This window comes from Danio rerio, chromosome 18 (assembly GCF_052040795.2).
Source record: "Danio rerio strain M-AB ecotype USA chromosome 18, GRCz13ab, whole genome shotgun sequence".
Lineage (NCBI taxonomy): Eukaryota > Metazoa > Chordata > Actinopteri > Cypriniformes > Danionidae > Danio > Danio rerio.
Window position 1 is genome coordinate 28,933,158 of NC_141038.1, and position 26,984 is coordinate 28,960,141.

The 26,984-nt window shown below is 34.2% G+C and overlaps 1 protein-coding gene and 2 long non-coding RNA genes across 7 annotated transcripts in view; 2 read left to right on the forward strand and 1 right to left on the reverse strand.

Moving 5' to 3' along the window:
• Nucleotides 1–26,984, reverse strand: part of LOC147832840 (uncharacterized) — a 418,098-nt gene that overhangs the window by 313,909 nt on the left and 77,205 nt on the right. The gene's annotated exons all lie outside the window — the stretch shown is intronic.
• LOC147839762 (uncharacterized) lies at nucleotides 1,799–6,343 on the forward strand. 3 transcript variants are annotated; one of them, XR_015515031.1, is made up of 6 exons: nucleotides 1,799–1,869; nucleotides 3,125–3,230; nucleotides 3,355–3,425; nucleotides 4,648–4,832; nucleotides 4,984–5,187; nucleotides 5,549–6,343. It is a non-coding gene; the product is annotated as an uncharacterized LOC147839762 (long non-coding RNA). The 3 variants fall into 3 exon arrangements; XR_015515032.1 differs by lacking the exon at nucleotides 1,799–1,869 and adding an exon at nucleotides 2,447–3,034; XR_015515030.1 differs by lacking the exon at nucleotides 1,799–1,869 and having other exon boundaries at nucleotides 3,101–3,230.
• On the forward strand, nucleotides 6,692–25,835 carry si:dkey-29p10.4. Of its 3 annotated transcripts, none has more exons than XM_087293229.1 (7): nucleotides 6,692–6,999; nucleotides 9,613–10,466; nucleotides 15,754–15,849; nucleotides 17,640–17,888; nucleotides 21,031–21,053; nucleotides 21,140–21,288; nucleotides 22,127–25,835. In XM_087293229.1, the coding sequence occupies exons 1-7, from the start codon at nucleotides 6,774–6,776 to the stop codon at nucleotides 22,681–22,683; spliced, it is 2,154 nt and encodes a 717-aa protein (XP_087149355.1). In that variant the 5' UTR covers nucleotides 6,692–6,773; the 3' UTR covers nucleotides 22,684–25,835. The 3 variants fall into 3 exon arrangements, 2 of the variants coding, with proteins under 2 accessions (XP_087149355.1, XP_087149356.1); XM_087293230.1 differs by lacking the exon at nucleotides 6,692–6,999 and adding an exon at nucleotides 8,937–9,184; XR_015515022.1 differs by lacking the exons at nucleotides 15,754–15,849; nucleotides 17,640–17,888; nucleotides 21,031–21,053; nucleotides 21,140–21,288; nucleotides 22,127–25,835 and adding exons at nucleotides 11,416–12,426; nucleotides 12,636–12,787 and having other exon boundaries at nucleotides 9,613–11,041.

A 26,984-nucleotide genomic window follows, 5' to 3' on the forward strand; every position in this document is an offset into this window, starting at 1 on the left:
GATAGATAGATAGATAGATAGATAGATAGATAGATAGATAGATAGATAGATAGATAGATAGATCCATGACAGACAGACAGACAGACAGACAGACGATAGATAGATAGATAGATAGATAGATAGATAGATAGATAGATAGATAGATAGATAGATAGATAGATAGATAGATAGATAGATAGATAGATAGATAGATAGATCCATGACAGACGATAGATAGATAGATAGATAGATAGATAGATAGATAGATAGATAGATAGATAGATAGATAGATAGATAAATAGATAGATAGATAGATAGATAGATAGATAGATAGATAGATAGATAGATAGATAGATAGATAGATAGATAGATAGATAGATAGATAGATCCATGACAGACGATAGATAGATAGATAGATAGATAGATAGATAGATAGATAGATAGATAGATAGATAGATAGATAGATAGATAGATAGATAGATAGATAGATAGATAGATAGATAGATAGATAGATAGATAGATAGATCCATGACAGACGATAGATAGATAGATAGATAGATAGATAGATAGATAGATAGATAGATAGATAGATAGATAGATAGATAGATAGAATAGATAGATAGATAGATAGATAGATAGATAGATAGATAGATAGATCCATGACAGACAGACAGACAGACAGACAGACGATAGATAGATAGATAGATAGATAGATAGATAGATAGATAGATAGATAGATAGATAGATAGATAGATAGATAGATAGATAGATAGATAGATAGATAGATAGATAGATAGATAGATAGATAGATAGATAGATAGATAGATAGATAGATAGATAGATAGATAGATAGATAGATAGATAGATAGATAGATAGATAGATAGATAGATAGATAGATAGATAGATAGATAGATAGATAGATAGATAGATAGATAGATAGATAGATAGATAGATAGATAGATAGATAGATAGATAGATAGATAGATAGATAGATAGATAGATAGATAGATAGATAGATAGATAGATAGATAGATAGATAGATAGATAGATAGATAGATAGATAGATAGATAGATAGATAGATAGATAGATAGATAGATAGATAGATAGATAGATAGATAGATAGATAGATAGATAGATAGATAGATAGATAGATAGATAGATAGATAGATAGATAGATAGATAGATAGATAGATAGATAGATAGATAGATAGATAGATAGATAGATAGATAGATAGATAGATACCCAGATAGCAGGCAGTAATCGGCCCGAGCTCGGCTGCCCTCCGGCGCCTCCGGCTCCGACTCGGCATCGGCGAGTGTTATCCGGGCCGAGTGCGGCCCGCAGCTCGCTCGCGCACATGCGGTTGTGATGCGGCTGTAAAGCACTGGCCCGATTCCGATCAACCATATCCGGCCCGAGTCTGTCTGTAGAGTCCTGGCCGCCTCTGGCAAGGACTCGGCTGATGGCAACCGATTAAGTTCTTATTTTATCTAGTAATCTGTTAGCTCCACGTTTAATGCTAATTTGAGAAAATATTAATGGTACGATAGCAAAAAAAAAAAAAGAATATTTAGTGTGGATGGTCGCTATGTTTAGACGCAAACAAAACAATATTATTTATAAATAGATTATACATGTCATCTAGAGAAAAACTATGTAAAATTCGCTTATTTTTGAGATAGCACGCTCCTGTGCTGACAGTTTTTTTTTTTTAAAGCAGAAGTTGGTTTCATAATAAACACATGCGTTACTAAACTCCTGATCCAAACTCCATCCAGACGGTGGCGGTAATGCTCCAAAAAGCTTGTTGTCAACCACTATGGCACGAAGATCACAAGAAGAAAAAGTTTGGTTTTTCAAAGATTCACGTGAATTCCGGTCAGAAAGGTAAGCTTTTTACTGCTTGTGTACTGTATAATTAGCGAATTTAGAGCTTAAAACATTTCCACGGTGTTTGGTTGTAACAGCGTTTAGTAATTTAAAACAGTTTGATACGAAATGTAACTTGCTTTAAGAAACACGACTGGAGCTAATGTATGCTAACGCTAACAGTTACAAACACGTCTGAAAGTTCCTTTTCCTTTAACACAATGTTAGATTGTAACGTGTGTAGTAACTGAAAACTATTTTAATTATTTTAAAGAAACATGAAATGAATTTGTGTGTATGCTAACTTTGCGTTAAAGAAAGTTTCTGTAGACGAATCCATTAACTAACAAGGCAAAACGTGTTTTTTTCCTGATTTAACATTATAAAGTAACGTTACAGTGGATGTTGAAAAAATCATTGTACAGGCGTATACTTTTCCAACAGTATTAATTCTGTGATTATGTGTAAATAAAAACTAATCGTTTTGGATTAATAAAATATTATTGTTTATCTTGTTTATGCAGTTAGTCACGAAAATGATCGAACCTCGACTGTTTACTATTCTCTTTAAATTATCCAAGAGAAATATATTAGTGTGCACTTTAATTCATATGTGTTAGCCTATGTGAATCAATTATATCTTTTGTTCAAGCTGTAATGGTCAGTTAATGTAAAACTGAACGTCTTAAAGCAGATTTTGATGTTTTTTTTGTTTGTTTTTTATGTTATTGACAGTGATAAATTCTGATTTAAATGAATGGGTAACAATATTTGTTGGTTAAGTCTTATTGTTCTTGTTTAACAAAGGTTAGTGAGATCATTTTGCAGCACATCACGACCAAAGAAGTCAATGGCACACTCTTTTGAACGTGAATAGGCATGTTATAGTTGTGTGCTAAATGTCCATTATAAGCTGTAAACTGCTGATACATTTTCAACATAGATTGAGCTTTTCAGACATTACATTACTAATTGCTTCACAAACAGCTGAAATGGTTTATTGTTATTGGCTATCATCATCAAACATTTTTCACAATGGTAGGTTAATCTTCATGGGTACAGAATAATGCATGTGCTTGACCATCTTACAAATCTATGTCTCAGATTCATAAGGCTGTCACTCTGCATGAATCTCCGAATAAATCTTGTGCAACCTTCTGTGTACTGATTATTTACACTATAGGTATTATATGCATTAATTAACTTTGATAGTATTTCAGGATTTGAACTTTTCTTTACGGGAGGTTAACAACAATGTGATGTTTCATTATAGATGCATATGAGGAAGCTCGACTCAAACATCCACACGCAACTGTGATTTCTGACTGGTAGACAGATGAGGATGATGATCGCCTGTCATACATCTAAAGACAGAACAGGTTTGTTTGCAATTATTTTAAACACATACTGTCAACATTATGTCATTGATCTATTACAACCTGTGAGTTTTGCCCTGGCACTATACTAAAGTGATGTTTTGTTTTGTAAATGTATTTGATCAAGGGACAGTATAGACACATCTATACCGTGATGAAGAAAAATTACTTGGAACAAAGAGGCTGGATAAAAGGCAGGTATGAAGATTTCAGAAATCAAGGCAGCACCACAAGTACCATCACCATCAATGACTATGGCAGAAATCTTAAGACCACCATCAAGATGCACAGATACTGTACATTCCAGTACACCAGGCGTGTCCAAACTACGGCCCGCGAGGCTTTTTATAAATATCAATAGAATCTGGCCCGCTATACAAAAATGAACGTAATTCAATAAATAACCACCGGGTGTCGCTATTACATGCATTCAATTAAGCAGCAGCTCTTGTTATGATCTATATATCTATATATCTATCTGTCTGTCTGTCTGTCTGTCTGTCTGTCTATCTATCTACACACAGTTGAAGTCTAAATTGTTAGCCCCTCATTGATTTATTTCTTCTTTTTTAAATATTTCCCAAATGATGTTTAACAGAGCAAGAACATTTTTACCGTATGTCTGATAATATTTTTTCTTTTGGAGAAAGACTTATGTTTTATTTCGGCTAGAATAAAAAGCGGTTTAAATTTTTTTATGAACCATTTTAAGGTCAAAATTATTAGCCCCTTAAGTCTTCAGAACAAACCATTGTTATAAAATAACTTGCCTAATTACCTTAACTTGACTAGTTAACTTGATTAACCTAGTTAAGCCTTTAAATGTCACTTTAAGCTGTATAGAAGTGTCTTAAAAATATCTAGTCAAATATTATTTACTGTCATCATGGCAAGGATAAAATAAATCAGTTATTAGAAATGAGTTACTAAAACTAATATGTTTAGACATGTGTGGGAAAAAATGTTTAACTCTCCGTTAAACAGAAATTGGGGAAAAAATAAACGGTGGCTAATAATTTAGGGGGGCTAACAATTCTGACTTCAACTGTATATATATATATATATATATATATATATATATATATTTATATATACACACACACACACACGTGTCTGTGTGATGTATGTAAAATTTGGCCCGCGACAACGTTTGTTTTTTTGCATCTGGCCCTCGGTACACCTATGAACATTTACAGTCTTAGTTCTAGTGCAGTTTGAGATCAAGACAGAACTTATTGCATCTCGTGATGTCTTTGTAAGAATTAAAGACATCACTAAATTTGTTAAGGTTTAATGCAGCTAGAAAGTAAAGATCAACTAGAGAATATCAGCAGTGTCTAACCCACTGTTTTATTTACAGAAGTTGTATGAGAATAAGCTACAGGTTGATTTATACTGATCTGTTATTTTTCTTTTTTAGCACGACTGACTGAAGTTTTAAAATCATGCAACGTCATAAAGCAGCAGCTGGGCCTGATTCTCACAAAACCAAAACAGACGTGATGAAACTCCAGATGTAAACACATTTGACCTTCCTTTGGCCAATTTGATTTGGAAAAGCTTGAAAATCAACTAAAGGAGCAGCCCGAACAAATGAAGAAACTGGTAAGTTCAAGCTCTTGCTGATTTCAAAGTGTTTTAAGTTTTTTTTTTTTTTTTTTGCTTCGTAGGTAGCCTACTTTTTTCCTAATTTTTTCTTTTTTTTTTACATTAGTACTTGTTCACTACTAATTATCTGTTTATCTTTTAATCACAGATGGAGTGAGGACAAATGTCCATACCACACCACTGATAAAGAAGTGGAAAAATGCATTACAAGGTAGCTACAACTTGCCCCTGACAGGGATGGAGGAAGAAAGAAGAGAAAGCTAATGTGTCAAATGTCTACATCACTATTTTGTTTTATTTTTTAAGCAACATTTTAAGTGTATTAGGATGTTCCCTGATACTTGAACAATTTGTTTCTTTCATTTGCATTTATATATATATATATATATATATATGTATATGTATATATATATGTGTGTGTGTGTATATATGTATGGTATGTATGTGTGTGCGCCAAATTCTGAAGAAACATCTTGATACATTTTTAATAAACGTAATACAAATAAATTTATAAATATAAAATTGCACAAGACGTGTATATATATGAAATGTATAATCATCTCACTCATGTCTTGCTGTTTGTGCAATTGATTTTGTTCAAGTTTATTTAAAAAAAAAGTTTGACTTTATACTTATGCAATTATATTTATATATATATATATATATTTGTTTGTTTATTATTATTTTAATGTTTTATTAAAAAATGTATCAAGATGTTTCTTCAGAATTCTGCAGTACTTTTTACAAGTTTGACTTGGATATTTTACGGATTGTCATTGGTATTTTTAAGATGTTTCTTGCTATATCTTAAATTGGTTTCTATATTTAGGTTTATATAAAATTTAGCTGTTTTTTTTTTACCAATTTTTAATTCAAGTCTATTGGGAAAACAGGGTTGTTTTAAAAAACATCTGTGTTTGTGTGTAATTTTTAGATTTTTTGTTTAAATCTTTCTGTGTGTCTTTATTGTGTTTTATTGTTGTTTTTATATTGATATTCTTGTGCACTACAAAATTATTTATAAAATTTTAGTACTATTTTTTTCATGCAATCAATAAACGTTTAACATTTATTTATTTTGTCATTTGTCTGATTATTTTCGTTACAGAATATGTATGCAGTTTGCACTTTATTCAAAGGTTAAATGCAGTGCTTACACTTTATGTTTACATTATAGCCTGTGTTTGCTGTTATATAAATTCAAATGGTTGTAATACCATATATCAAGTACCAATGTAACACCAAAAGGTTTTATAAGGTGTATAAATACGGAGTCGCGCCAGCTCCGGGCCGCAGCGCACATTACCCTCGCGCCGATTCCGGCGCGGATGCGCAGCGTCGGCTCGCTTACGGCCGCCGCATCTGGCCCGCTTGATTCGGGCCGGAATCGGGCAGTGAGTCCACAGGCATCCGGCCCGAGTCCGGCAGCCGAAGTTGGGCCGAGGGGTTAGTCTCCGGCAGGCGACAATCTAGCCGGAACTGGCCCGAGTGTATTTTGCTATCTGGGTAGATAGATAGATCCATGACAGACAGACAGACGATAGATAGACAGATAGATACATAGATAGATAGACAGACAGACAGACAGACAGACAGACAGACAGACAGACAGACAGACAGACAGACAGACAGATAGATAGATAGATAGATAGATAGATAGATAGATAGATAAAAAATAATGTAAAATATTACTTAATGTCCCTTTAATTGAAGAAACATAGATATAGACAATAGTTTTATGTACAGAAAGTATTGCGCGATGTCGCTTTAAGGACAGGCTGTGAAATGCAGAAAATACAATGTGCGCTGTCTCTTTAAGAGCAGGGTAAATATTGTTCCTGCAGGATTCAAAAGATGAAGCTCCGCCTACTCTGCGCACGGTCAGTTTCGTTTCTTCGATCGCGTGTTATTCGGCTGTAAATAAAGCTTTTAACGAAGATGGGAGCAGCTAATGAGAAAGCTCTGAAATGCCCTCTATGTCATGAGGATTGTCGGGATCAGGTGACGCTGGGCTGCGGACATAGCTTCTGTCAGTCGTGTATCAAAGAGTTGTGGAGCGGCTCCCGCACTGGACCTTATTATTGTCCTGAGTGTCGATACGAGTACCAGCAGCTTCCGGACTACACGGACAGAGCGTCCACATCCACAGCCACACCGATAACACGTAGGTTTAGAAGCACGAACAGAACAAATATCGACTTGTTTGACCCTAAAGACGTAGGCCTAGTTGTTGTTATTATTGTTGTTCATATGCCTAATTTATTGATTGCGCTGTAACGCTAGGCCACAATCTGAACTTCTGTTTTGATACCCACACATCGATCTGTTGAAGCGTAATAGTTAACGGGATAACATTAACAGAAAATCAAACATTCAATAGTTTATCTACTGTTTTGTAGTGTAAACATACTGCAGAGTTTCAGAGGGGTTTTGCACCCCCTAACGTAAGTTAAACTAATACTGGATCCCCTCTGAAGGACATCAAAAAGATGTATGGGGTCAGCCCTTTAATCGTAAATAACTTTCTATGTGAATCCACAATAAAAATATCATTTAACAGTCTGAAACTGGCAGTTCTAGAGCACTGATAGACATCTTATGTATTTACGATACGTATTTCTTGTAAAATAGGGGTTTATATCTCCATGTAGCAGAAAAAAGGAAAAATTAGACAATTTGTAGTCTAAAACCCACTGTACAGTAATCTCTAAAATAGTCACTAAATATTCAAATCAATTCATCTTTATGTCTATAGCCCTTTTTACAATGTAGATTGTGTCAAAGCAGCTTCACATAGAAGATTATAGTGAATTGAAACAGTGTCAGTTCAGTTTTCATAGTTTAAGTTTAGTTTAGTTCAGTGTGGTGTAATGTTCACTGCTGAGTCCAAACACTGAAGAGCAATCCATCGATGCGCAGCTCTACAAGTCCCGAACTATTCAAGCCAGTGGCATAGTTAGTGGAATGTAGTGAAAATTTCCCTCAAAACACTGAAAACATATATGTTGTCTCTAAAGTTTTTTATATGTATTTTTATGATGTAACTTCAGCTTTCTAATTTAAACTTCTGAAACACTTAATAATAATATTGCATTACTGAATACATTTCACACGTTGTGCATACCTTTAACATAACCAATTTATCTGAAATTGTGCAAAGTAAAAATAATAACTATAAATGTATATTAGTTAGTAAATACTACTGTATTAGTAAATAGTTAGTTATATTTACCATTTACATGTCAATTCATGTTAAGTTCTATACTGACCCATATTGCTATTAGATTAGATTTCATTGTCATTACACATGTACAACACAAGTACAAGGTAACAAAATGCAGTTTAGTTCTAACTAGGAGTGCAATAGTATATAAGAATATAAGGTATAAAAGTTATAAAGTGCAATTATAGTAAAACTATGGGTGATGTTTACAAATGGATGTACTATGAACATTAAATACAGGTTCATTAAATATCAGCTATGATCAGAGATTTACAATAGATGAATATATGTATAGGTTGCTATTAATTATCAGAAGCATGCATTGAATCATTAAAAACAGAAGTATTATTGCCTTCTGGATGAATATGAATAAAGTGATAATAATAATAATGCAAACATTGGGCAAAGAAATTCTACCACATCTGAGAGGTAGTCTTTACATTAGGAGTAATAACAACAACAGTTTTTGAGAATTAGACTTTTTTAGGTTGGCTTTTAATATTTAAAAATAAAATAGAAATATAATTTACTTATAATAATTAAGACTTTTTGGTACATTGTATATCATACATTTTTTACTATGACTTATAGAAGACACACATTATTTATAAATCAGTGCAAAGATATTATATGCTCTACCAAATAGTTTGTAACTCTATTTAAGGATACTTTAAATTAGAATTAGATTGAAAAAAAGATTTTAATCATTCAAATTTGATAGAATATAGAATAATTGCTAAATTATTAAATTTAGCAGAACTCTTTTTCAAGTATTTCCCAAATGCTGTTTTATGAAGAGAATATATGTTTAAACATGTTTTAAAACATTACTAATATGAATTATTATTAATATTAATATTTCCCGTTTCTGTGTGGAGTTTGCATGTTCTCCCTGCCTTCGCATGGGTTTCCTCCGGGTGCTCCGGTTTCCCCCACAGTCCAAAGACATGCGGTACAGGTGAATTGGGTAGGCTAAATTGTCCGTAGTGTATGAGTGTGTGTGTGTGTGAATGTGTGTGTGGATGTTTCCCAGAAATGGGTTGCGGCTGGAAGGACATCCGCTGCGTAAAAACTTGCTGGATAAGTTGGCGGTTCATTCCTCTGTGGGGACCCCGGATTAATAAAGGTACTAAGCCAACAAGAAAATGCATGCATGAATGAATTAATATTTCCCAGGCTATTAGTATTTAGTTCAATGTGTAATTTAAAGGCTTAACTGGGTTAATTAGGTTAACTAGGCAAAGGTAGGTTAATTAGGAGAGTTATGTACAACAGAAAAAAGCTTATTTATGGCTCTAAGAATATTGTCTCTAGCAATTTTGTGTATTTTTATATTTATTTATTTATTTATTAATGTATTTATTTATTTATTATTTTTATTTATCTATCTATTATTTTTATTTTCTTTATTTTTTCAGCCAAACTAAAAGAAGTAAGACTGTTTCCAGAAGAAAAATATAATAGAAAATTCAGTGAAAATGTTCTTTGCTTTGTTGAACAAAACTTTGTCTTTCACCTTAATATACCCTAACACAATATTGTGTTGTCATCTAGATTGGCCACTCGGAAAGAAGCTCTATAAGCAACACTCAAAGAAATGGCATAAGAAAAGGAAGTTCTTCTCAGCCTTTCCAGGTGATGGATTCAGACTAGGAGTCAGCACTGGATCGTTCAACTTCAATGATGTAATCAACATTGCTGACTCCGATGAAGACACATCAGCGATACCAAAGAAAAGAAGAGCCACAGCAGACGAACACCCATCTGAAAGCCAGTCTTCATCAGTGCTCAGGAGATCCACCTCTACCAGTGACACATCCACACAATGCACACCACCCGAAATAAGTGAGACCACCTCTCCTCAAGCAGAGTCATCTCCAGACAGGACGAGTTCCTCTCAGCAAGTTCCTCTGGCATCCCACAATGACATGGACTCACCCAGGGAAAGCAACACACCACCAACTACCTCTTCTAAAGCCAATGAGACGCCAACATTCAATGCAAATTCCGATTCTCCTGGAAGACAAGAAAGTCACAACACGTTAAATCTCGAAGATGGTCTAGGTGTCTCTGCAGTGTCGCCAGAGAGACTATCAAGAAGCAGCTCTGTTCCCTGCCATTACTGTCCCAGTTCAGAACAGAAGGTGGCAGTAAAGACCTGCCTGGTTTGTGGGGCATCCATGTGCTCAGAGCATCTGCGGGATCACCTGGAGAAGCCGGTATTCAAGAGCCACCCGCTGGTGAACGCTGTGGAGGATGTGTCTCTCTGGAGGTGCCAGGAGCACCAGGAGATGAACCGGATCTACTGTCGGTCGTGCGCTGTGTGTGTTTGCACTGTGTGTTCGCTGGTTGGGCTGCACAAGGGCCACGAGTGTATCAGCATCCGAGAGGCAGAGCAGCAGCTCAGGGTGAGAGTTTCAGGTTGTTAATGGAACCTTTTCACAAGAATCCTTTAACAGTCATCAGCATCATAAATCCTTAAAAAAAATGTATATTGGATTTAAAGGTCACCTACACGCTAAAAAATATTGTTATACAAAGCAAAAAAAATTACGAAACAGCATTAATATATTCAAGTTACGACAACATCTAACAAAATGAAGTTCACACAACAAACTTTATTATGTTAGCCAAATCTTTTCCTCTTCAATCAGTGGCATTTTTTACATACCAAAAACCTAAAATGTTTTAAGTTGAGTACTCAAAAAATAAGTTGGTTTAGTAAGTCAGTTAGTTTTTGAAAACAAATTGAAAACAAATCCAGTGTTATGTACTTAATTACATGCACATTTTCAAGTCTAGAACCTCAAATTAATTAAGTATCTAAGATTATTAAATTTATTTGTTTATTTCAAATTTACTCTTTGCTTGTAAGAAATACATTTAACAACAACATTTTTGTTTTCCGGTTGTTTTTTTGTAATAAACCACAGGTTTTTATTGTTTTACAAAACACAAAACATTTTACTGTCCCATATTATCAGTATAGGGCGAGGCAGTGGCGCAGTAGGTAGTGCTGCCGCCTCACAGCAAGAAGGTCGCTGGGTCGCTGGTTTGAACCTCGGCTCAGTTGGCGTTTCTGTGTGGAGTTTGTATGTTCTCCCTGCCTTCGCGTGGGTTTCCTCCGGGTGCTGCGGTTTCCCCCACAGTCCAAAGACATGCGGTACAGGTGAATTGAGTAGGCTAAATTGTCCATAGTGTATGAGTGTGTGTGTGTGTGAATGTGTGTGTGGATGTTTCCCAGAGATGGGTTGAGGCTGGAAGGGCATCCGCTGCGTAAAAAACTTGCTGGATAAGTTGGTGGTTCATTCCTCTGTGGTGACCCCGGATTAATAAAATGAATAAATGAATTATCAGTATAAAAAAATAATAGAAGTATCTGTGTGTGGACTTAAAAATACAAAACATTATTGTAATACTCCATTAGTGTGGAAAATGTTTAAAATGTTTAAAAGTACCGGACAGATTTATTTACCTTTAAATTAGCCGCATTTTTAAATTGATGTAATTATCAATATTTTACTTTTTTGAAAACTTAATAAAATTATTCTGGCAGCTTAAAAGTTTTAATCTAATCAGCATTTTTGAATTTTTAAGTTACAGTAATGTATTAAACTATTTAGTGTTTACAGACCTTTGGAGTAATTTTTTAGAGTGTATGGTGAAAAATCTACTTTTCAAGCTGTTTGGACAGACATGTGTGTAGGTATAGTGTATAGACCATCATATTGGGGTGATATAAACACACTCAGTCCTTTTTTTTTTCAATTGACATAGGAGTGCTGTCCGCCTGCCCACCAGTATTGATTGACAGGCGCGCACAACCATAGCCTCAGTTTGTTGTTTCACGTCCACCATTTTCAGCCTTGAGTCAAAACGATTTCATCAAAGAAAGCACCTTGCTCTATTTTTGGATATAAGGCTCATTGGGCTCAACACCTTCATTGTCTTCCTGCGAATGAGCGTCAGATTTTACATTTAGCGGCTGTTTGCGCTGAACACGCAGTGAATGCAATTGATCCACCAAGTTTTTTAGCAATCTCTCCGAAAACACTCGATGGATCTCGGCTGGCGGATCAACATTCACCACATGAGCAATCTCATCGGCACCATTGTTTGTAACTTTTTGTGGGTATGCAAACCTGTGTACTTTTCATTGCGTCTTCCTTAAACTTCAGCCGTTTGCATTTCCTGCGGTCACAGAAGCTCCCTGTCATCTCAATCACAGTTGGCATAACTTTGTTCAGTTGCCGCAGTTTTGTTCAGTGCAGAAACACACTGTTGAGAAGCCTTTATGATTAATTAACCGTGACAAATTAAAGCGCGGTTAATAGTGAAAGCGCTTAATTACAGATGGCGCATGCATCGGCATCGGCTGTAAAACTATACAAAGACACAAATGATTTTGTATCTTCCACTCTGGCACATTTTAGCACATTAGGAATATTGATTCCTCAACAGTACTTTCTGCATGGTCTGTGTCCGAGTCCGGGTCGTACATGTACTGAATTCTGGTCCTCTCACTCATGTTGCTTCTCTCTGTCTGCCTGTCTGTTGCCATACACAAAGCGGGGGAGCTCTTGGCTTCGTTCCCTCGTTAAGTTGGGCGGGAAGTCGAATCTAAATTTTTATGTGAAGCAACACACCCCTAAAACAGCGACCTATGTACACGCCCACACATTATAATAAAAAAATCTGAATTGTGTTTTAAACTGAACCTAAACTGGCACACTCAGAAGAACCATAATATTAATATTAAATCTTACAAAGGGGTAAAATAGGTGCCCTTTAAAGAGATCAGGTAGAAAAACTTCTAAGCTCCATCTAAAATTTTCATTTAAAATTAGCATTTTTCTCAACCTCCAATGTTTATTGTTTATATAAACATCCAATGTTTATTACAAGATTCTGAAGTGATGCACCGCGGGAGATTTTATGAATGAGAGTGAAGCGACGCAACTGGCGCGGGTATGTCACTTGATGATGACAAAATGGCAGATTTAGTTCAAGTTCAATTCATACCAATCACATTCATAATGTTCACTTAGTCGTTCATTTTCTTTTTGGCTTAGTCCCTTTATTAATCTGTGGTCGCCACATCGGAATGAACCAACAACTTCCAGCATATGTTGCATGCAGCGAATGCCCTTCCATCTGCACCCCATCAGTGGGAAACATCCATAAACACCCATTCACACACACACACACACACACACACACACACACTCATACACTACGGTCAGTTTTAGCATACCCTATTCACCTGTACCACACGTCTTTGGAGTTGTGGGGGAAACTGGAGCACCCGGAAGAAACGCAAACATGGGGAGAACCCAAACACGGGGAGAACATGCAAACTCCACACAGAAATGCCAACTGACCCAGCGGGGCTCGAGCCAGCAAACCTTCTTGCTGTGAGGCGATTGTGCTACCCACTGCGCCACCGTGATGCCCACATTTATACTGTATAGAGCGTAATTTTCTTATGGCCGAGTAGTACAGTAGGTGATATTGGATGCAGCCCTACCTTCCTGAAGAGTTCAGCTCCAACCCTGCTCAAACACCTCAACCAATTATTTGGGCCTGAACAGCACTTGATAATTACAGGCAGGTGTGTTTGAGTTGCAGATGGGGGAGCTGAACGCTGCAGGAAGCTTGATCTCCAGGAACAGGGTTGGTCAACCCTGATTATAAACATATCAAAACATATGTATATTTAAAAGCTGTACTTTGTTTTATAACATTTTTGCATCAAATTACACACACAAAAAACAAATTACTGCTAATATGAGGTATTTCTTAGGCAGTGTCTAGGGGAGGGGCAGTAAATTTGACATTGGCTGTTTCTCAATATGCATTTTTCAGCGGTCTTGCTTCCTTGTGTTCTCGTGTAATGTCATTATAAACTGCCAAATTTCAGTTCCAAAACTCAAAACCACAAGATTGCGTGAAAGTTCCCAGATGTGTTCTTGATATAGAAGATGCATCAATGCAACCTTGAGCGCAAAACTCGCTCTAGAAAGTGCCAGAAGTCATTGCGGCTGGATAAAGGAGGTGAAAAGCGCAGCATTTTATCTAGATTTAATATTAAAGTTCAGAGATATAAGTTATTTGTCTCAGGAGTTTCCTTAAATGTGACAGTGAAATAAACATTAACATGAAAATCTTAATAAAGGCATAAACACATTAAGGGTGTTTATTTGCTGAAATTCCTATTAAAAGTTGTTTTATTTGTATTGTGCAACATATATTTACTGTATAAGGTGAGAAGGGGTAAAACAATAAATCATTGTATGAATGCTGTAATGTTTAAATAATTTTCTGTTAAAAATCCGTAAAAGGTCATGTGACCATCAGAAAAAACGCAGCATCTCATTTCTCACAGGACGCGTTCTTTGTTCTCGCGGTCTCCCGAGTTCGTTCTTACCAGGTAACTTGGCAAGACTGACCTCCACAAGAACACAAGTCCGTTTTCAGCGTTCTTGGAATTGATTGCCATTACTGAGAAAGCCAAAAATGTGAAAAGGGTCTATACTTTTTTTGACACTGCTATAGTTCAAGTGATTCTAAACTTTTATGAACTTTATCTTCTATTAAACACAAAACATGATATTCCAAGGTTTTCAAGCTTCATTGAAATTCCCGGGAGTTTGTGAATGTAAAGAAAGAAAATTTAAGGCCCTGCAAATTTTTGGAAAATAATCCTACGTAGTTGCAGGTCTTAAAAAAGTGCTTGAATTTATTTTATGCAAGAAGCTTTATAGAAAAAATGATTCCCTCTGGGTTGCTAGTGTGTTTGTCGCTTACACTTTGTGACCTCTGCATACTTGCTTGCGTTATGTGTTATGTTTAGTGTTTTCTGCATGGGGTACTTTGTTTTTCACATACCCTTGAATCTCGTAATGAAATGTTGCTTAAATATTTTATTTAATGCAATGTCGAAATGCTTTGCTTGTTAAGATAATTTAAACCAGTAAGGCATCAAAATCTTAAAACTTCTGGTTACATGTGCCCATAAGCTCTTTTTATTCATTATCATTACACCATATTCAAAACACAGTATAGATAGGACCTACTAAATATTTCTCAGTTTTATGCAAAACAGGACTACTGCACATCATTATGTGATTGAATGTATATTATTATTATTATTATTTTCTGTGGCATGGCAAAAATTTTGGGGTCATAATTGTATATTCTTTACCTGTGACTATCATAATAAAAAAAAATATTGCATAGTCTGTATTTTTTTTTTTTTGCATTTATACAATTAAAATACAGTAAAAGCAGTATTTTTGTGAAATATTTGTAACATTTAAAATGCCTGATTTCTAATTTAATGATTTATAAAATATAGTATTTTCCTGTAATGGAAACAATCCTAAAACAATATTCTGATTTAGTACTAAAGAAATATCTCTCATTATTATCAATATTGAAAACTGTTGGAAACAGTTTTTTACGTTCTTTGATGAATAATATATTAAGTTCAAAAGAACAGATTATATATGAATCATTAATGGTATTATAAATGTGTTCAATATCACATTTGATCATCCTTATACATCCTTCCTGAATAAATTATACATTTCATAAAAATAAAATTTTCCTGACCCCAAACTTTTAAACTAATAAGACAGTTTTTTTTTTGTTTTTTTAAAGTTACTCATTGGTTTGTCTGTATTCATTTCTCAGGGCTCGCTGAAGGATGAGATGCAGAAACTCCAAACAACAGAAAAGTCCATTCAGGAAAAGGTGTCTGAGCTCAGTGAGAAAAAACATTGTGTTCAGGTAAGCGTACAAAAATTTTGTTGATTTATCTCTGGAACTTTATCTACTTACCCAGTTGTTTTATATTAAATGTTGTCTTATTCATGTTTTCAGCACACTTAAATCCAGTGTTGAATGTTCAATCCATTTATTAAAGATAAATGTTGTTAACTGATATAAAGTAGTATATCAGTAATAGAAGAAAAACTTAAAACACACTATGGAAATGTTTCAATTATTTTTTTTTGGTGACTAAAATAAGTAAAATAAAGTTGAAATGATACATTTATAAAATAAAATGGAAATTAAATGGATGGTTCACCAAAAACATTGATATAAAACAGATATGTTTTTATTTTAAATTGTGGTTTTTGATGATTCATAAAATGGAAATCAAGAGACAAAGAATCAAAAATATATGCTAAAAACGTATACCATTGACACCAGATGATACATTGATTGATGTCTTTGGAAGCAATGTTATTGCTTTGTGCAAGAAAGTATTGTTAGTAAATAAAAAGACTGTTGTTCATTGTTTGTTCATGTTAGCTCTAGACTTGTCAGTTCAATAAATGTAATAGACTTACATTTTGACATCGACATTACCTGACGTTAATAAATGCTTTAGAAATATTTTATTTTCTTATTGTTAACTACATGTTTCTGAAACCAGACTAACCTAAACATGAAATGAATCTTTAATATGGAAATTTAATACCAAAAATTTAATACCAGAAAATAAAGAACAGAACTGCGAGAAGTAATAGACAAAATTTAAATATTATAAAAGAGAATAATTTGTTTGTTAACTCTGATATCATTGGTCAAAAGTGAAAAACAATTACTACTAGGGCTTTGCGGAAAATATCTAATTGAGGAAATTACATATTTGGGGTATTTGTTAAAATATCTAATTGTGTTTTTTTTTTAAGATATTGAGATTTCAATTTGATTTGCAATTTAATTTTGTAGTCAAGCTTCAACTAAATCTGTATCGTAGCTTCTTACTGCTAAAATGCAGTGAGTGTTTGTTTTAAAAAAAGGAACTGAAAAGATATGAACTTAAACATTTATTCAAATTTATCTTTAAATATTCAGAAATTAAATACTAATTTTTTTTCAAGAGCAAACAGGAAACAAATAAAATGACCTTACCTTTCTGTAAACTAGATAAAATTAAAATTAGGGAGATAGTGAAGCTTATTTTAACAACAAAAGAAATAATAATTCTAAAAATACAAAATACTCAGCGAACTAACATGGCTGAAACAACTCTGAAATTGTACTTTGCTGTTGCTTGCTTCTAGATTGACTGTCACTGGCAATACTTTTAGTTGACTTTTTTAGCAAGACACTCATCACTCAATTGGCTAGTAAGACTATCACACACAGATGACAGTCACACAATGGCTCTGGGCAGGGCAAATTAAAAATTACAAATATATTTCATATCGCAGCCTCTTGCGATTTAGCTAATCACAACCTTTCAAATTGCGATTGCCATTCGATTTCGATTAATTAGCCCTAATTAGTACTAATACATGCTCGGTGTAGTAAAAATCATAATTATATTTATATCCATGTCTAATCTCAGATGTTAAGACAGCGATTCTTTTATAAATCTTTTTGATATGAATAAACAGTGGTCATAAACATATTTACAGTTATTATTATTATTTTATCATTATTGTAATTTTTTTTTTTTTACTTCAAATAAGGAGAGGCTTGGATCTAGAAACGATATTTCATACAGCAGATTGCATGAACCAAGAAGGTGAAAGTTTGTACAGTAACGCTTGTGTTTTCTGTAGTCAGAGCTTGAAGAAGTGCGGGCGGCTGTTTTGCAGCAGTATCATGCCATGCAGGAGGCTCTGGAGCAAGAGCAGGAGCAGGCGTTACTCTGTGTGTCCCAAGAGGAGAACAGAGTGCTGGGAAGCATTGAAAAGCAGCTGCACACTTTACAGGGTGCCTTGATGTCAAGCCAGAGCATATTAAACACCCTGCAGGGAATGACCAATAATGAAGGAGCATCACAGTACCAGGACCAGGCCTTCATCATGGTATGACAAGACACAGTTGTCAAATTGCAGATTCATATTAATGCGTTTTAGGATTAGGTGATATGACAAACATATCATAACACAAGTCGTCTTATATTTTGATAATGATTTACATCATGATGTAGTACCTTTTCTAGGTATTCAATTAAATAATAGTTTCTAATAATTAACTATAAATTCATACTGTAGTCAACATTTGAAGTGGGTGTTGGACATTTTTCAGAATTGTCCAATTATAGCTTCAGAACAACTTTGATAAAAGTTAATGATCCAATTCAAATGTTGACTACTGTGTGTGTCCTTGTGTGTGTGTGTGTGTGTGTGTGTGTGTGTGTGTGTGTGTGTGTGTGTGGAAAGAACTGTTCTTTTTTTAAATATATACTCAAATATGTTCTCATTCATATGTGGTTTTTCTCACTTTATTCTGAATTTACATTGAGAGTAAATGTTTGTTTAAGAATGTTGAAATATAAATGAAATATTAATGAAATCTAAGAGTGCTTTCACACACAGACATTTGTTTCGGAACTTGTCTCGTTTGCCCAGTTAGCACACTTCATTTGGCATATGTGAAACCCGCATTCGTGATCGGATTCACGTCGAATCAATCGCTCTGAGATCTGCTGAATAAGGTGGTCTCTACTCGATTGAAACAAACTCTGAAGCAGATCGATTCTTGTGGAAAGCAATACTATCCAATGTACAAACCAGGCTACATCACAGTGTATTATGGTTAAGTAAAAGCCTTATCAACAGCTATATGGAGAGAATGATAAGTAAGGTGGGAAATCAGATGTGCATTTTGTGTCAAATACAAAAGTAAAAGCATGCTGTAATATTACAGAGTAAGTACAGATAATGGTTTCCATTTTTTTTATCTTATAATAGGCTATTTTGTATTAGGCAGATTGTTTTGTTAATTTGTGCACCGACACTTCAAAAGAACAATCTGACTGCAGTCTCGGTTCATCTTTTATCTCTCTCTAAGCCTATAATGCATAATTCTAGCCAACGGTTTGACTCGACAACTGAAATGAGGCTACAGTATGAGAAAGGATTACCTCTCTGATTTATACTTGGTGACTATGTCTGTGGGTGTCAACATTAAAGTGCCCCTTTTTGCTCAATGTCTTATTGCTCATCATCCTAAATTAAAATAACGATGTGACAGCTGAGCGGAATCCGTGGGACTCTGAAAAAAAAAAAACTGTGAAACTCTGACCAATGCGAGAGTTTACACGCACGTGACTTGTTTTAACTATTTTGGTCTTATTTAGAAACTTTTTCCTGTGAAAGTGAACCGCACCAAGAGCAAATATAAACATTGTAACTATTTTAATTCCTGTTTTAGGAAAAAACAAACAATTTACAGGTGTGAAAGCACCCACCTTTTTTCAAAAACGAATGATTACAAGCCCAACAGAAAATGTTGCTAAGTAGAATCCAAAATGTCAACAATGTACATTCAAGCTTGAAACTTTTTTTTTTTTTTTTTTACAAATTGTAAAAAAGGGTTTCAAATAGGGATGTGAACCTACACTGGTCTCACAGTTTGATTCGGTTACGATTATCATGCCATCGATTCGGTTAAATTCGATATCAAGGTGCATTGATGATGCTTTCCATACATAATTAGATTTTTTTTCTTGACAACACAAGAATATTTTTTTTATTTAAATTTATAAATATATTAATATTTATGTATTATTTGTAATACAATTTTATCCTTTAATACAAGCAGTAAGATATATGAAAACTCCAATACATGCACAGAAGACAGCATGAGCATTTAAAGCAAATAAACTAGTGTAATTATATTCCTGCTTGCTTTTTTGAGCGCTGTAAAACGAGGTCTTACACCCCTATGATTGGTCATTGTCTTCAACTGCTTAACAGAAAGGGCTGTGATATGCTTTAGAAATGAAAGCACCATTAAACAATGAGTGACGCGGTAAGAAGAACAGCTGTATTACTTAACCCATATCAAATTGTCCCCATCTGCATTGTGTTGCACCGATGAAACAATTAATTTTGACAGCCCTACCTTCAAATATGCTGCACCTTTTGCATGGATTAATCTGCAAGCAATGTTGCCTTTTAAAGAGATAGTCTCACTACATTCTTTTTAAAAGATTTTAAATGATTTTAAATTTGAAATGTTGGCCTGTAGATTAGTTTTGACAAGTTTTACTTGTCCTTGAATGTTTGTTTAGATTGCTGAGTTAAGTTATCTTTAGTTTTGTTAAACTCATGTGAACTGTATACTGCTTAATCTTGGCCAGGACACTTTTATAAAAGAGATTTTTACTCTCAGCATGCTTTAATCATTGTAAAATAAAGGCTATAATAATTACAATACACACAGTGTAAGATTGCAGTCATCCAAATGATGAAAAATTATCAACAGTAGCTATATTTCCATCCAAAAATGCGAATTAACTTTATGCGCAAAACTGGATTTTCCTGCGTTTCTATCCAACGAGTCAAATTGAACAAAATCGTCACTTCCTGATTAACTGGCGCCAAATATCAAAAGTAAAAACTGAGTTTACTGCGGTAAGAGAAGCTGCATCAATATTTTCTTCATCTAATAAGTGACGGCAATCCTGACATGCAGTGAATGCGTGTCAGATGCGGAGCAGAGACACTGTTGATTCTGGGGGTCATTAATAATATAATAACACTAATACTTACACGGTTTGGCGATTTAGAATGACCAAAACAATATTTCAGATATTTTATAATGTGCTCAGCCTGCTGGTTTATCCATTCACACACATTTTTTATCATCTCATGATCTTTTATAACAGAATCACATGAATTTTTTAATGCACATGCTGAAATTTATGCGGGAAAAGTGTGTCCATCGCAGGTTATGCTCATCTTTTCTTATCGAATAATAAGTTTATCCTACTCCGTTATGCGCATAAGTTTTTATGCGCATTTTCAAAATTTATGCGCAAAATAGGTGAATGGAAATATAGCTAATGTATGTTGCAACACTATGAAATAACGATAGGGCATAATATGAAGCGATAGACTTTTTTTATTGTCATATTGCACAGCCCTAATGCATTTTAGTATTTTATTTGTGCGTTTGTAAATGTTAGAAATGTAACGTGATTATCACTGTTTATTTCAGGAATACAGCAAGATAGCAGGACAGTAAGTATAAAATGGCTCCATTATTTGTTGATTTGAAAATTTACGCTTTTTAAATTGTTTTTGCTAACGGACCTGTGTTCGTTCAGACTGACTGGACTTTCTGATCCAGTGCAAAACTTCAGAGCTCCTCAGGAGATAAATCAAGAGCGACTGGAGTGTCTTCATGAGTGGACCGAGAGGAGACTGGAGACTGTGCTCATTTCACTGCCTCACAGAGACCCTTTCAGACTGCTATGTGAGTCTTACCTGCTTCATACTATAAATCATTCAATACAATTACTTGAATTGTCTCCAAAACCTGCTCTCAGACAAAGCATTTTCTACAAAATGAATGTGATATAATCAGGGATGCACATAGCTTTTTTGTTCCACTTCTCTCCAAACGACACAGGCACAAATGTGAAAACCTTGTATTTGTTTGTGCCCATTTCCTGTAAGTAAAAGCTCAGCAGCTTGAGTACTATCTAAATAAAATTTGGCCACAAACACCATCAAAAACCCCAAAGTTGACTGCGACTCTGTACACAGAGACCAACTTTATTATTCTTCCAAGCCACAATAATGAAAAAGCTGCATTAGCCTATGTTCTATGTCCTGCACAATTCGATTCAATCCTCAAATGAAATCTTGCCTAGTGGCACCCCTACTTGCTAAACAAATAACATTATATAACAGGGGTAGCCAACCCTGTTCCTGGAGAGCCACCTTCCTGCAGATTTCAGTTGCAACCCATATCAAACACACCTGACTGTAATTATCAAGAGGTGTTCAGGTGCTAATTAATTGGTTCAGGTGTGTTTGATATGGGTAGCAACTGAAATCTGCAGGAAGGTGGCTCTCCAGGAACAGGGTTGGCCACCCCTGCTATATAACAAACATTTGCAATGTTTACACATGTATTACCCATTTATCTTCATTACACCATTATGACAGCTTTTTGTCATTTGCCATGTGCCTTTTTCACTTTGTCTGGTGAAACAAATCCAATAAGTGAGCCTACAGCAAAGTCTGACTGACAGCCACAAACATTACATCTGACAGCAGATTTATTTATTTATTTTGTTCATCCACAGATGGCATAAGCCCAACTCTAGATCCTGATACAGTCCATCCAAAGCTGCTGCTGTCCAACGAGAATAGGATGGTCCAGTACAGCGAGACCCAGCAGGACTACAGCGAACATGAGGCACGATTCAACATCTTCCCTCAGGTTCTGGGCTCTGATGCCATAGAAAGGGGCTGCTGTTATTGGGAAGTAGAGGTTTCTCTTGATGAGGGTCGCTGGAAGGTGGGCGTTTGTGATGGGCGGATTGGCAGAAAGGGGCAAAAAGACGTCTGCCGTATTGGCTTCTACCCTAATTCTTGGTGTTTAATTTATGAGAAGGGGAAGGTGGAAGCTCTACATGATAAAGTGGCTTCACCTGTTTGTGCGACTGATCTCCAGAAAGTCGGGGTGTTGCTGAATTTGAATGAAGGCAGATTGTCGTTTTATAGTGTGGCCAGAGATGGTGCTCTTTCTTTGCTCTATAGCTTTGAGCACACGTTCAGTGAGCCGCTGTATCCTGCGCTGGCTGTTTCTAAAACTCAAGTTAGTATCTGTGATGTGTTTAGCAAGAGTGTGGCAGAATAGTAGATTTTTTTGGTAGCATTTTATGAAGAGGTTTCAGTTTTTATTGTTAGTGTTCTATAATGGGTTAAAGTCATCATTTACATCATGATGAAAGTTTAGCAACGTGTCATTCAAAACAAAAAGGCTGTGTTCGTTTTGATTATGCAAATGAGATTGCCGATGATATATATTGCATTGCGCTTTTTTGTAACAACATTTATTCTTAGTGCATTGATCTGTTAGATAAGTGCTAATACTGGAATTAATGATCCGCAGTCATACAAGTCTTTTTGTTTTCACGTTTTATTTGACATTCATCAGGAAACAGACACAATTGTGTTCTTTTTTACTTTACACACTGAGGAAGGCATTGAAATAGTTTGTTTCCTGACAAAGTTCAAATAAAACATCAAATCAAGAATATTTGTATCATCACTTCCAGTGTTATAAGACATTTTTTAAATGAATTCTAATATTTTTGTATGAGGATTGCTTTAATTTAAGGCTTTTTTTCACCACACATATAAACGTTGATCAAAGTTTACAATGAATAAAGTGGTCATGAAAGCTAAAGTTTCGTGAAAATAATCAATAAAACATGTCTCTTCAAAAGACTGGCATAAAACAGAGGTTCGTTCTTCGTACGTGGATTACTCAAGTTGGATTTGGATATTGACGATTTGACACGATCCAGGATCGTTTCGTTCTTTAAAGCTGATCCGAGAGTTGTTGTCATAGCAACAGTTCTGCTAGGTCAAACCTGATCGGGAGCAGGTTCAATTTATTTTAACAGGATTAGATCAGCTCAGTTTAAGCAAAGATAATACAGAAAGTATGTTCCGAATTCTGCTATTTTCTTACAGTAGTAGTTATATACACTTGGGAAAATGGTAAATATTTTTTAACTAAATATATAAAGTTATAGTTATTAATAAAATAAATAAAGTTATACATATTAATAAAACTTATGCAATCTGCACCCTCGAAATGAAAGTACAAAGACTGCCACCTGGTGGTGCAGAGAAAACTTATTGATATGAACTTTTTAGATAGCTTTTGTACAAACTGTGTATAATAGAAATGCACAATATGTGACTTTAAAAAAACAAAAAAAAGCAATAATACATTTATGCAGTCATAAACATTTTTTGATAGTTAATATGCCAGTGATTTAATGCTTCACAAAAGTTGCAGACGCCTTTACCAATATCAAAATGCTTTTGTAAACAACCAGTTATTCTTTAACCCGATTAAAAAAACAGCTACTATAATAAAGAAAATCTTTTCTAAATCTAGAACTAAATACATTGATTTGCATTGAAATACATGATGAATACACTTGACACATGAAAGTGTAAAGCCTGCAGCTCACAACAAATGTGGAAGGTTATTGCGTGTCATATTTAACAAACCATTTACTGCTAATTTGATGTAATTTTGCTCACATGGATAATTGAATATTAATCAGATGATGTCATTACGCTGCTGTGCCGTCAGCCAACCATTGCATTGCTGATCATGATTTCGAGGATCGATAGATCTGTCCTTTACAATACATACAGCGATCTTAGATCAGTTTATCCAGACATTCTAATCTGATTCGCGAACTTGTTTGAAGAACCAAATTAGCGAGAGATCAGTTATCGAGATAAAAAGATCCAGGATCTGCCAAATCATCTTAGATCATTTAAGCGAGGTACGAAGAATGGACCCCAGCTTTATTCATAGATTTATTTTGAATGTATTGAAGCAGTTTGAAAGTATTGGATGGATCAACGTTCAGAGATGTTTGCAAAATATCTTCATCTTTGTTTTGAAAATGAACACATTTCTAATAAAATGGATGACAATTTTATTTGGGGATGAACTAACACTTTAATACGAAGGCAGTGTTTGCAATACTTTATAATTGTTATCAATAATAATAATAAGTTATTTTAATTTCTTCTTATTGTATTTACAGCATTTTTTAATCTTAGTCAGTGGTAATTTGAGCTTCTTTTAATAACACATTTTAGCATTTGTTAATGCTCTGAACATTTTCTTTTGAATGACCAAAAAATAATTGTAAAAATATAAATAACAATTTTGGTTTGTTGTTGCAATAACCGATAAGACCTCATTGTAAAATGTTACCAACATTTTAATACTTTTTAAACAACACAAATCACTTTCACATTCCACAAAAAAATAAAATAAAAATAAATAAATCCAATAGTAATGGAGTTCAAGTGGCATTGGGTTTATTTTTTAATATCAGCTTATTTTAATGGGCATATTTAAGTCTTTTTAATCTCAGTTTTTACTCTTAATGTATGCTTTAATATGTAAATTTATATATTGCCTGGAAGGGTAGATTGTCTAAAAAATATCTAGGAAACGTTTTTAACATTTTCTCAATTTTGTTTTGTTTTGTAACTTCAGAAATCTATTTTATATATATTTATGTTAAGTAGACCATCAAAATACATTGTATTTGCGTGAACACTTAACATATTTATCATGCCCCTTATTTTATGTAAGTATTATTATTATATAAAATCTAAGCATTTTTAACATTCCAAATGAGTTTATTTTTTAAAGAGACTTTCTGAAGCCTTATAGTCTTATTTCAGTCTAGTGTGATTTTAATAATAAACACTAAATAATAAGTTCAGTCTTTTCTTTTCTTTTCTTTTTTATATATGTTTTTGCCAGTATCTCAAGCCATTTTCTGACTTGACTTTAAAATATGTGCCGTCGATTGTATGCGAGTTTAACTCTAGGTGGCAGTATTGTTCAATATCCAATAAAGATTTTAGGAAATGTTGACATTCAGTTCATATTTAAGAACTTCAACAAAAAATAGACCGAATTGTGTGGCAAAACTAATGGGATAAAATTCAGATGTTTCTTTTCAATGTTATTTTCATTCTTATCTGCTGTTATGTTAAACAGCACAAATGCATTTTCCATGCTGCACTGTTTTCTGTCATAACTTCATGAATTACCTATGATGAGATATTTCTTGGAAAAGCATGTGCTGTTACTAAAACTGTTCTCTTTTTGAATGTTTTGTAAATAACTGGAATCCATTAGGTGAAAGACAAGCCGAGTAGTCCGTTCCAAGAATCATCACTCTAATCTGTCAATACAAATTTCACAGTTAATAAAGAAAAATGATGAGCGAAAAACAGTTTACAGTGAAGTGATTTACCTCTTGTAATGTCAATAAATACCTGTATTGACATATTCAAGCTGACTTCTCCCATGCTAATGAATTATTCAGTTGTTTCTATTGTGCATTTCATAATCAACCTTTAGTGAGCAACTGTATTCAGTTCTGTTTTATTTTGCTTCGTAATCTAATATTTTATGATTGAGTGTTTTTATAAAGGCTCATTTGTATATTTATATACAGATATATTTAACTATGTAAAACCAAAAACAGATAATAAAAATTTAATAACATACTGTAATTTTGTAATTATAATAAAAATATAATTCAAAATAAGTCATACAATATTACATGTAATGTGTGTGTGTGTGTGTGTGCGTGCGTGCGTGCGTGCGTGTGTGTGTGTATTTGTGTGTATTTGTGTGTATTTGTGTGTGTGTGTCTGTCTGTGTGTGTGTGTGTAGTCGAAGTCAGAATTATTAAAATAATTTTTTGTATTTTTAAAATATTTCCCAAATGCTGTTTAACAGAGCAAGGGAATGCTCACAGTATGTTTTGTACTTTTTTTTCTTCTGGAGAAAGTCTTGTTTGTTTTATTTTAGCTAGAATAAAAGCAGTTTTGAATTTTTAAAAAATATTTTAAGGACAAATTATTTGCCTCTTTAAGCTATATATTTTTTTTAAATACCCTAACCTGCCTAGTTAACCTAGTTAAGCCTTTAAATGTCACTTTAAGCTGTATAGAAGTGTCTTGAAAATATCTAGAAAATGTTTTTCACTGTCATCATGGCAAAGATAAAACAAATTAGTTATTAGAAATGAGTTGTTAAAACTATGATGTTTAGAAATGTGTTGAAAAAATCTCTTAATTAAATAGAATTATTGACTCTCCTGTTTTTTGCCACAATTTCTGACTTCAACTGTATATGTACACACACACACACACACACACACACACACACACTGTATAATACACAGTAATATTAATTTAGAAATGAGCTTAATGTGCATTAAACAGTGTCAGAATGCTTAACATTAATAATAATAATATGGGGCAGCACTATTGCCTCCCAGCAAGAAGGTCGCTGGTTCGAGTCCCGGCTGGGTCAGTTGGCATTTCTGTGTGGAGTTTGCATGTTCTCCCCATGTTGGTGTGGGTTTCCTT